General features: G+C 48.0%; 1 protein-coding gene across 4 annotated transcripts in view; it reads right to left on the bottom strand.

Annotated features, from left to right (window-relative positions):
• Positions 1–12374, bottom strand: part of ADCY1 (adenylate cyclase 1) — a 148741-nt gene that overhangs the window by 18022 nt on the left and 118345 nt on the right. For all 4 annotated transcript variants that reach the window (XR_007724071.1, XR_007724072.1, XM_050783368.1 and 1 more), the window contains exons 15-17: positions 1413–1529; positions 1160–1306; positions 341–439 (exon numbers count right to left, since the gene is read on the bottom strand). Coding sequence is in view for 2 of the 4 variants with exons in the window: in XM_050783368.1 (XP_050639325.1) it covers positions 341–439; positions 1160–1306; positions 1413–1529 (363 nt within the window). In the remaining 2 variants the exon portion in view is untranslated. The remainder of the gene's footprint in view (positions 1–340; positions 440–1159; positions 1307–1412; positions 1530–12374) is intronic.

Below are 12374 nucleotides of genomic sequence, written 5' to 3'. Positions count from 1 at the left end.
GGGGAGGGACTGGGCTGCTGAGGAGGTGGGCCAGTGGGGAGGGTAATGGAGCAGAGAGGCAGGGTGAGGGTTCTTGGGGGAGGTGTCTAGCAGGGCAGTGCTGGGGCTGGAGGAAGCTCCAGTGAGCAGCCTTCTGTGCTGACTTTCCCTAGGAGATTGTGTCTGGAGAGAACCAGCCACGGAGAGAACCAGCCACAGACAAAAACAGCACTCAAGCTGCTCCCATAATCCAACACAGAGGGCAAACAAACCCCAGTGTGGAACCTACCCAGGGTCCCAAAGCAGTTTAGGGCAGGGCTGGGACCCAGTCCCCAAGCAGGCAGCCCCAAGCTATACTCACCTTGGTCCCCGAAGTAGGCGCTAGCCCCACAGCGGCCATGTAGGTGCTCCCAATGGTCTTGATCTTCTCTATGTCCTTGTAAAAGTCTTTTTCCATGAGCTTTGTTTAAAACATAAAACTGTTAAACATGACATAACATTTGAGAAAAGTTGCTGCAGCCATCAGCCACCAGGAGGAACAGCAGAGCCAGTGAATACATTCAGGAAAGCAATGTGTCTTCTTTGCTTTGGGCAGACAAGTTCTAGGACTACGCTGGCAAGAAGAGGTGAGTAAGGACGGTACAGGACACGTTCCTGTCCCCAACAGGTGAGCTCGCAGCCACCAGGAGAATCGGGTCCAATGACAAGGGGTGGTGGGGCTGCCACAGTGCCTGGCTGGCTGTGGTGGGGGCCTGGAGACACCCACCTGCCTGCTCATCTGTAGACAAGGGTGCCCGCCCGCCTGCCCATCTGTAGACAAGGGCCTAGAGGTGCCCACCTGCCTGTCCATCTGTAGATGAGGCTGCCCAGCCCTGGCCACTGTAATGTCCCAGCCCTGACATTCACAACATGGAGGACAAGCACCCAGCCCCACCCGGTCGCCCTGGTCCCCCATCCTAGGGTCAAGACCCCCTTCTCTCCTGTGAGAGTTGGTCTGGATCCCAAAGGAGACAGAATGCCTCTTCTTCCTGGGATTTGCTTTCTCTCATTCCAGCTACAAAGAATGTGACATATTTTGAGACACGCAGGATTTAATTAGGTGAAGGGGTACCCTGGTCACCCGTCAGTAGGATGCACCAGCACACCCATGTGGGGTCAGGATGGCGATGCAGGGCCTCACCTCGTCAAAGTCGGCAATGATCTCGTTGAGAAGCCGCAGACACTCCACCCCCATGTTGTTGCCGTCCAGCTCGATGTAGAAGTCATTAAAGTTGGGGATGGAGGCAAACATGACGCCCACCTGGGAGTAGGACTGGTAGTAGAGGTCCTGGAAGTTCAAAGGATGGGTCAGGAAGGGTGAGCCAGGCAAGCGCCGAGGGCGTGGCGGGAGTAGTGCTGGGCTAGTGCTGGCCAGGCGCAGGCTGGGTGCTCACCATGTTCCGAGGGTTGGACATGAGGAAGTGCTGGGCGACGTGGGCTGGCAGGAGGTTGAAGAGGATGCGCCTGTTGTCCAGCTTCACCTTCTCCATGTCCTCTCGCTCCTCCTCTGCCTGGGGCATCATGAGCCTCCGTTAGTCCCATCCACTCATGCTGCCTTCACTTGTCCCCACCGCACGCTTCTTTCTAAACATCCAAACTGGACTCCAGGTGTGCTGATGGTCTACACACATGCTCCTGTCCCTCCTCCCCACTGGATGCAAGACTAGATCCATGTTACTGGGTGGGGAAGATCTGCTGATGTCTGCCTAAGTCACCACCTCATCTGCCAGAATATCCAAAGGACAAACTACGGCTTCACCTCATTTCCAGGGTCTGCCCTGCCCTCCGCTACTTCCTAGGGACCAGATGCTACAGCAACTCTTTCTCAGGCACATGCCCATCCACAGGCTCCACCAGCCCCCAGGCAGCTCCCAATGTGCCCTGCAAGGCACCTGTCCTAGAATGCCTCATGCCCAGGTGGGGCAGACACCTTCCTAAGGCTCCTGTTCCCTCTGGAATCTCTCTGGTCTTCACTAGAGCCCACATCCCTCTGGGCACTGAGACAAGTAGAACCCTGCAGGGACCCAGGGCAGGGGCAGATCCAGGGCCAATGAGCTCATCTGAGCGCTGACTTCCAGCCCCCTGGGGCAAGGAGTAAAGACCCCAAGGGTCCCACCATGGGGACACGGCAGAGCAGATGGCAGGAGCAGGTGAGTCCCAGCCCACTTACTGCTAGCTGTAGGACCCTGCAGAGACTGATTAAGCTGACAACAAAGGCCCCATTCATGGACCACTGTGAGGGCTCAAGAAGTGCTCTTGGCAGGGCACAGCGCAGCCCTAGGAGGCAGAAGCCACTGGGGTCCCTGTTTTCCCTCACACAAAATCCAACTTCTGTAAGGAGTGAAGCTTGGGGAATATTCTAAGTATGTGTTAGAATTTATGGAGGCATCAAACTCTTGAATGTAGTAAAAACTGTGCAATGACTGCCCTTGTGGAGCGGCCCATGGCCTGGCCACTGCAAGCCATGGTTTGGAGGCCAGCTCCCCTGGTTCATGTGCCCCTAGCTGACTGGTGACCCGGCCAGCAGATGCAGCCTCACTGTGCCATGGTTTCCTTGTTGTAAAATGGGTGTAACACACCCACTTTTAGAGGGAATACTTGTAGGGTTGTATTTAACAAGGGATGAGGGGACAGCACGCCCCACAGTAAGCCTAAAGAGCACAGCTGCTTTTTGCAGTACTGATATTATCAGAGCTGAGTTGGCCAAGAACATGCCACTAGACTGCACACAATGATTCCACCAGCTTCCAAGGATAGAGGTGAGGAGGCCCCGAGCCTTGAGGGCCAGGTACGAGGATGGGGGTGTGTGTGAAGCCAGGCAGGGCATGCAGGGCAGGCCTGGTGCAAGTGTGTTCTGGGAAGACAATGCCAGTGAATCAGGGTGACCCATGGAGACAGACGGCGCCAGCTGTTTCTTCCTGTCCCTCAAGGAGCGTAGACCAGATAAGGAAGAAGCAGATGAAGAAAAAAGAAACCGAGGGACCATCACCTTCCCGGTCAGACCAGAGCTGCAGTCTGGCTGCCCAGACGGGCTGGAGCCGGGCTCTGCCCACGCAGCGGCTATCTGGGCATGGTGCTGACTTATGCTGGGTCATGCTCAAAGGTCAGAAACCTTCAATTTCCAGCCTCAGATGGTCTCTGGCGCTGCTTTCAACTCAAGTTCCCATCAATAATGACATTCTGGACAAACACCTCTCTATAGGACCCACATTATTAATTACGTGTTAACACATCAGGCTCCAATATACACAAAAGAAAGGTTTGTAAAGGGTGACATAAACAGAAAGTAAAGAATATTTTCTTAAATAATAGCTTTGTTTTATTTATTAGTGGCACAAAAATTTCTGCTCTCTCCAAAATACCATTGTTAACAGTAATAGTACTTTAGTGAAAACAATGTAACTGAATATGCTTTGATTAAAAACCATAATCTAAGTTTATGGCACTGTGAATAAAAAATTTGCATCTACATTCTGCTTATTTCCACATTTGGATTAATGGGCTGTCAGAGCTGCTGTCCTTCCGAAATTGTCATATATCTCTTAATCCATCCACAAATGCAAAGGTCTTTGTTGAAATTTGACTGGGAAACATCCATCTTTCCCTGTGCCACTTATTTTCATGAACCAAGCACAAATTGTATTGTTATATATTTTAACAAATGTGATGAAAATCCACTGAAATTCTCAGTCTATAAGATTTTCCCACCAGGAAACTCTATTTTTAAGAAAGAGTAGTGGGCACCACACATTATTCCTGTCAACAAAATCACGTGTCCATCCAACCTCCATATTCAGAATGTTCTCTTTATGGCAGTTTCTTTCAAAAGGCATTTCCCTTCTCAAGTGTCCTTCTGTTTCAGAAATCACTGACCAGGATGCCTCTAGTGATAGTTACATGATGCCTCAGAGAGTTCACAGCCTACAGTGCTTGTCATTTGGAAAAGAGAACAAAATAACAAACAGCATAACTTGGCAACTCCCCGTGTGCCGACATGTGCTATGAGTGACTCCCACAGTCATCCTGACAGAGTCTTCTATCTAACTAACAAGACCAGTAACCCCAGAACCTGGAATCAATAACGTGTTTCCTACAAGGGAACAGCCAAGGGAGGGTGGTCCTGTCCTCATTCCGTCTCGGAAGTGATGTCCCTGCCTCCCTCCTGCAAGTGACACAGGGCATCTGGCCAGTGTCAGGTCAGCACTGCCAGTTCATTCTTCAACATCAGGAAAGAACGTTTCTTAATTCTCAGATACAATCACTATAAGTAGACTTTCTGATGCCCTCTCCCCAAACCTCACTGAACCATCTGGTGTCCTGAGGTGCACACACCCCTCTTTGCGGGCATCCCAGGGTACACAAATACCTCCTTTTGGGAAAGTGCAAAGGGAAAGGAACTTCTCCAAGCATAGCAGCAGCTAAGACAATAGTCTTCAGCCCTCAGGTTAGAGGAACTTAGTCTCTAACTTTGGGGCTGAAATGCTTCATGTTCAGCTTCTTTGACACTTGGTTTTCCCTTAAGCAAGAGGCACTCTGTGACCCATGCCACCGGGACACAGGAAGATCAGAGCAAGCAAGTAAGAGGTGATGCACGTCTCTGCATGGTGTCACTGCTCCAAGGATGGATGAATCCTGAGATTCAGGGTGGCCCGCGCTGGGCAGGCTGGGCAAGGTGCATGTGTCCAGAGTGGCCCCATAACTGTCATCAAGCGGGCAGAAACACCAGAGGGGTAGAGCTGCATGCCCTGACCCAGTGAGTCTCCCCGGAATGGATGCCAGTGGTTTCTCTCCTCCCTGCAGGGCTCTGGGGTAGAAGTCTCTAAGGCTCACCACTGACTTTCAGGGACCAAGAGGATTGTGCAGACCCAGCCCCTGAAGACCAGGGAGACCAAGGGGGGGCTTCCAGCTGGACCCTCCGTGGCCAGCCTCGACTTCACAGCCCCCCTTCTGTACTGCGGGACTGAGGAAGCTCCAGTGTCCACGGGCCTGACTCTTGGAGGACAACGATGACATGATCCTCTCGCTGAACTGCACCAGACATGTAGTGAGAAGAGGACTCGCCCTCTCTGATGAACACTACTGACACCCTCAGACCTGCGACTGCAGCGCAACCTAGCCCAACTCAAGAGTGCCAGGAGTAGGCAGCAATTCTACAGGGCTGAACTCTGGAATATTTCCCACTTTTCCACTCTCCTTCCCTCCCATGTAGTTAGGTCCCTGAGGTGCCCCTATCGACTACCAGCCTCCCACCTTCCCGTTCCCCAGCAGAGGTGCACGACCACCACATATTCTCCACCTTGTCCGCGGCTCTCCCTCTGGCTGCTGGGGAGGCTGCTTTGATATCTCCCTCAAGTATCAGTATTCCAAGAAGCATTTTTAGGGGTAATCTTACCTCTAAAGTAATTAATGAATCCAGTCTACCTCATCTCCTTGAGCAGTTATCTGCATTTCCTTGAACACCTCACAGAGATGGCGGACTCACTACTGTACATGTCAGCTTCATCCAGCCTCAAACTCTCAAGCCGCTGGACAACATACGTTGAATGAAAATCTCCCTCCCTGGATCTTCTGTCCAGAGGCCCTGGTTCTGTCCTCAGTGTGCTCCAGAGACCAGCTGTACCAGGATGGGAGGACTGAAAAGGCCTCACCTTACGTCCTACTTTCAGTTTCTTTGGTCACTCCTCTTACTGGTGACTGGTCTGAAGGTCCCTCTCTGCCTGGATGTCCAGGCAAGCTGGGCTGTGGCTAAGGCCTCTCCTAGGCAGGGCACTGGGCAAGGCTTTAGCCAAATGTAGGGCTCCCAGCAAACTCCCCAGGCCTCTCACCATGAGCTGGTATTCAACTGGCTGTCCCTGCTCTGTGCTCAAAAGACTGTACTTTAAACACAGAATGACCGTTGTTTTATTTTGTGCAGTTTTTTTCTATCAATTCAGCGGCTGCAGTGAGCACAGAACCTGAGCCTACCAGGGTCCCTCTAGGGCCAGCTCCTAGCTCTGTGTTCTCAAACCGTAGGACCATGGTCATGCACGAAAATGACCAGCTTGATGGGAGGATGAGGCATGGAGAGAGGTCTCAGCTCCCACTGAGCTTTGTGCGGCCACCTCAGGGACCACATATCATGAACACATGTCTGCTTCTCACTAATTATTTTTCCAGCCAGCGCACAGACTTTACAAGCACTGTTTACAGCATGGGGCAGGCTGAGTGTGGTGCAGGTGTTCTTAAGCTGAACACCAGGGCCTCCAAGCCAGCGTCCTTGTTCACCCAGCACCCAGTTCAGCACTTCAGACCCACCAAGTCCTGCCAATGCCATCCCCTAACCCCAGGCCTCTTATGCAGGCCCCTGCTGCCTGCTGCTCCAATCAGCTCCACTTCCCTTTTAGCATAGAACAGATGAAAAGCTCTTTTTAGATCAAAAATGCATTTCATTAAGGCTTCATGATGAGAAATGTGATTTACATTATTCTACTACATTAAAGAGAAATCTCAATTTTAAATTTGAACAATTAAATGAATTAAAAATGTTATCCCTGACTCTAATTAGACAATGAGAGAATAAACCTTCAAATGCTGTAGTTACAATGTGTGGATGCAGGTATGCACATGGACATGTTCACCCTGCCCTGGGAAGTCCATGAGTGGTGTGTGTGTGTGTGTGTGTGTATGTGTGTCTGTAAAGTATGTGTGTTTGTGTGTGCATGCCCACATGCATGTGTGGTTTCTATAAAATACTTAGCATCTTGTTGCATTTCTCTTTCCAAGAAATAAAAAGGCAGACCACAGCCCTCATGATGTGTTTGTCCCATTCATGGCCCCGTGGTGTAAATGAAGCTGTGGTGATGTCATAGCTGGGGGAATTGGAGTTCACGAGCTGCATGGCAAATCAGCTCTAATATACCAGGACTATCCAACATCCACCCCCTACAGAAACGCTGAAGCCGGCGGTGGTGAATGCAGAGGCTGGCTCTGTTTCTGACAATGAAGTCTTTACTCCTAATGAGCTTCTGAGCTGAAAGTCTTGCTGTGCTGAAATGCTTGGTAGTTCTTCATTTCTTAGGATGAGTCAACATAGTAGTTAAAGGCAGGGCTGTGTCCAGTGTTTCAGACAGGAAGCAAGATGGGTATGCCACTTTAAAAGGTAAAGAGGACCAGGCGCAGTGGCTCCTGCCTGTAATCCCAGCATTTTGGGAGGCTGAGGCGGGTGGATCCCCTAAGGTCAGGAGTTCGAGACCAGCCTGATCAACATGGAGAAACCCCATCTCTACTAAAAATACAAAATTAGCCAGGCGTGGTGGCACACACCTGTAATCCCAGCTATTTGGGAGGCTGAGGCAGGAGAATCACTTGAACCCGGGAGGGAGAGGTTGCGGTGAGCCAAGATTGCGCCATTGCACTCCAGCCTGGGCGACAAGAGCAAAATTCCGTCTCAAGAAAAAAAGGTAAAGAGAGCTCGCGCTAACAGTGAAGCTATGAGGCTGCAGTGGGCGCAGCTGGTCCTGCTCCTGGGAGATCTGCTCTCAGTGATCCACGAGGTCCACCCTCACTGTACACGGAGGGAACCAAGGCTGGGAAGACAGCATCCAGCCTCCATAAGCAGAAGACACACTGTCTGTCTATGAAGTGAAGGCCCTGTGACAGTTCTCTTTCCTAGCTTTGAATTTCCACTTACGCCAACATAAAATGTGGGGATAGGATCTGCCGGAAACTGATCAAGCTCAGTTTCAGTGACTGAAGTTTCCAGGGTAAAATGTCAGACATTGAAACCAGAGAATTACCGAAATTATCCTTTACAGAAAAGTCAGCATTTCTTGGGACAGTGAAAGGCCTGGTCCAATGCTACCTCCTCCAGGAAGTCCTCCTTCAGCCCCTTAATTAGAATAAATTACTCCTTTCTGAGGAGCGAAAAACACCTGCCCAGGGTCTTCATGGCATTCTGTCTTCCACTCTCCTTATCGAGTCTCCTCTCCTCTCCTCCCTTGACTAGCAGCAGCAGCAGCCTGTGGGCATGTCTGTGTTAACTCACCTGCAAGATGCAGCAGAGCCTAGGGAGAAGCACAGGCCTCAGAGCTGAGGAGGCCACTGTGAATTTACCCACTCAGAATGTGAGGGAGGCCATCCTACAGGGGAGCACTCTGAAGCTGAAAGGTCCTGGGGAGGGCTGACAGCCTGGCCCTGAGCACATGTTGCCAGCACAAGCTCCCTTGTTTCCACAACCACTAGCCAGGCAAGAGTGGCCCTGGTCACTCCACATGGACACTAACTGTGCTAAACATGTGTGTCTTTGTGATTACAAACGTAACACAAACTGTTATAGAAAATCTGGATTTTTCATTGCACACACATACAGAAAAAACTGCAAAGCAGCCACACGCCGTGATGAAGAGATGTCCTAGGGGATGTCTCGTGGGTCTGCTGTTTCAGACAGCCTCTGGTACCTTAAAGCAGAAGGATCCATTTCCTCATCAGAAAGTCTGGAGTTCCCCACATTTCTCTATCTTTTCGAACCAGGGAGGAATTGAGGTGCTATTTTCCACACTCTTGAGAACACTGAGGTGCCTGCATTAGCAGAACTGAGTTCTGTAGGCTGGTCATAGATAAGCAAAACTGTGCTGCGATCAAGTCAGGGCCTGCACGTGAACTTCACATGCTCAAGCCCAACACGGCATTGAGACACACCACAGACATCTTCTTTCTTGCTGCACGGTGACTGCCACACTGCCACCACACTGCTCTCCACAAACAGTCCACACTGTGGGCAGAAAGCAACTTCTGGGGTCTTTGGAGCTTTTGCTTTATGTTGAAGTTACGCTGGGTCCTTCTAACCCAGATCTAACCTTTCAGAGAAACCCTCCACCCACAAATGCATATGAAATCTTGACTGCTGTGGAGGGAGCAGCATAGGCTTCAGAGCTGAGGACTTCTAATTCTTGGCTGCGTTCACAGGATTCTGCCTAAAGACAGCTCTCACCAGAAAGCCATTCCACTCTGGATGGTACTTAACTTGGCAGGAGAAGGCTTCTGAGACATGCTCTGCATGGCATCCATGAGAGTGCCCATTTAGGGTTTGGCAGATTTCGGTTCTGACCTTTGGCCATTTACTTTGGCCCTCACCTGTTACATGGGGATAATGACCAGTTTTGGGGTCAAAGACACTTAAATGGCCACATGAAGTTCCACTTCTGGAAAAGATGGAGTAACGGGGATTCAATTTGCCCTCCTAGGAGCAACAAGCAGACCACACAAACTATACAAAACAGCAGCTTTCCAAATACTGGACAGGAGGCAATGAAAGATAGCGATCCTTGAGTGATGGGAATAAGTGATGAGGCCTACAATGGCCCAGTATACTGCTGGGAGAGTTTCCAGGCCGCAGATAGAGGCAGTGCATGTGGAGCCTGGGGGTCTCCCAGATTTGACAAGGCTAGGGGGCTTGGAAGCCCAAGGCAGCTTGAGTTCAAAGGGAAAATACCAGAGAGAACAGAGTGTTCGGGTCTCTTCAAGTCTCTAGTTGAGTACTGATTAGCACTCACTTGAGATCCAGATTTGGTAAGTCTTTGTGAGCGTAGTATTTCTTTTATTTTGAAATATTCAATTGACAAACAAAAACCGTATATATCCAAGGGTTTTGGACAAAATTAGTCTAACAATTAATGCTTGTCTGGTTGCCTCAGGAGTGGACACAATTAGTCTGAGAATTAATGCTCCTCTGGTTCTTCTTAACAAAGGCGAAAAGCAAGACCCAAAGAATCTGTATCCTTCCCTGTAAGTTGTCAATTTTATTGAGATAAAACTGATTATAATACTTCCCTGTTATTTTATTCCTTAAACATTTATAGAAACTGGTCTCTATTATTTAATTTCTTCTGATTACTTTTGGTTTAATTTCCTCTTTTCTGGCTTCTTAAGGTGATTTGAGAGAGTCCTTTCTTCTTTTCTAATATAGGTGCTTTGTTTTATACATTTTCCTCCATGTACTGCTTTAGCTGAACCCCACAAATGTTGATCTCATATGTAGTTTCATTTGGCTCATATTACTTTCTAATTTTCCTTTTGATTTCTTCTTTGAACGAAAAGTTATTAAGAAGTACATTCTTCAGTTGAGGATTTCTCAGAGATCTTTCTGTTATGGACTTCTAATTTAACTATATTGTAGTTAAGGAACATACTTTGTATGATTTGAATCCTTTTGAATTTCTTGAGATTTGCTGTATTGTTCATATTCATGTGTCCTTGAATAGAATGCATATTCTGTTGCTGTTTGACGGTATGTTTTATAAATGTCAATTAAGTCAAGTTGGTTGACAGTGTTCTTAAGTGTTGTAATCCTCACTGATTTTCTGTCTAGCAATTCTATTGCTTTTTGAAAGGGATGTTGGAAACTACAACTATAATTATAGATAGAAGAATTTCTTGCAGTTCTATCAATTTTTACTTTAGGTATTTTGATGATCTGTTTTAGGTACATAAATATTTAGGACTATGTCCTCTTGATAAATTGACCCCTTTATTACCCTTTAACATTACTGAAAGACCCTTTTTTCCCTTTGACCAACATTTAATTTCTTGCTCTTGAGATCCAGATTTGGTAAGTCTTTGTGTGCTTAGTATTTCTTTTATTTTGAAATATTTAATTGACAAACAAAAACCGTATATATCCAAGGTGTGCAATATGATGGTTTCCTATATGTATACACTGCATAACAACTACTACAATCAAATTACTTAACACATCTATCACCACCCACAGTTACCATTTGTGTGTGTCCAGGGTTGGGGGAGTGAGGACACTTAAAATCTACTATCTTACCAAATTTCAAGTACACAATACAGTATTATGAACCGATTTTTTAAAATAACAATAAAAACAAGCATCTCAGGAGACAGACACACTTACCCCACCTAGCACTCTACCCTTCCCTTGGCTAATTCCTACTCATCCTTTAAGCCTCAGGGGTGAGGTATTATATTTAAATGATATCACATCCACCTGCCTGCATCAGGGTCCTGTCTACATTTTACATGGCACGCCCTTCACTGTACTGAAATTTTCTGTGGCTTGTGTTTGATTCCTTTAACAGCCCATGAGCACCTGAGGGCGGGGGTTACACCTCAACCATGTGAGCATCCCCAGCACAGGATTAGGTCTACTTTGGTGCCCAATAAGCACCTGTTGGATGAGGCAGGTGGTAACACTATGTGCATAGATAGGTCCAGAGTGGATGCCTGCCAGAGGCTGAGGGTGCACTCTCAGATGGACAAAGGGTGTGCTTCCGGTGGGTGTGGGGCCTGATGGATGTGGGGTCCTGAGGTTACACACCAAGGTTTGGCTCCTTAGGGGTTTCCACAGAAGTGTGCTGCAGGATGCAGCTGGGATACATCTGGAACCATTTGTCCCTCCATAAAAGCTGTTTGTGAGGATGTACTCACCCAAAGGCCAGATGTGAAACCTATGGGCAGTGACAGAGAACAAGATGACGACTAACAAGCGTACAACATTTCGGGATCCAAGAAGCATGATGACCATGGCTTTATATGACATAAACTCCTCCACAACCCCCTGAGACAAGTGTTACTGTCACATGTGTGAAGACAAGTGACCAGAGTAAGAGGTGGAACCAGGTCTCTAACTTGGCTTCTGCCACCAGGAATTCCATGTCTGTGCCATGACCACATCTTAGGAAACCTTCCCTCTAAATGTTAATAATGGCAACTGCAAAATGGGAATTACCATCGAATTAAGCATTTATTGGTAGAGAAATAAGTTGTTTTAACTGCATTCTATACTAAATAGCATAAACATTGAAATTATAATTGCCATGATGATTATCTACTGAATGCAAAGAAAGAAATGACACTGGAACAAAAGCATACAAAAGTTACAGGCAAAGAGGCTGAAGATGCCTCCCAAGGGAAAAGCCTGTTTGTGCAGGTTTGAACAACCAATCCAGTCTCTGTAAATAATTAACCTACCTAGTGTTTGGCCTGGCAATTTTGCAATAGTTTGAGGCACTCTAATGTTTGTACTACATACCTAAATGTCCAAGGGCAAACAGGCAAAGTCTAGAAAGTTCTGTGTTTTGCTAGGGTTATGGGAAAGCAGGTGGCATTTGTTGTTACCTATCTGCAGACAAACATGGCAGTGGACTCCATTTGGGCAACCCTTTCTTGTGACACGCATGCACAAAGATCCGCAGACTTGCCCGGGCTACCCCAAGGCCCAGGAATGCATTCTAGCCCTAAAATTACTGGTATGCTCACTGGGCATTGCTAGGGGGTGTCACTGGATGGAGAACAACATGGCAGGGTCAAATATTGCATTTAATAACATTTAAAAGAACACCAAAGCCAAGAAAAAG

The sequence above is a fragment of the Macaca thibetana genome, chromosome 3, assembly GCF_024542745.1.
Source record: "Macaca thibetana thibetana isolate TM-01 chromosome 3, ASM2454274v1, whole genome shotgun sequence".
NCBI classification, from domain to species: Eukaryota; Metazoa; Chordata; class Mammalia; order Primates; family Cercopithecidae; genus Macaca; species Macaca thibetana.
The sequence above is the reverse complement of the archived record's forward strand: the minus strand, read 5'-3'. Positions and strand labels throughout refer to the sequence as shown.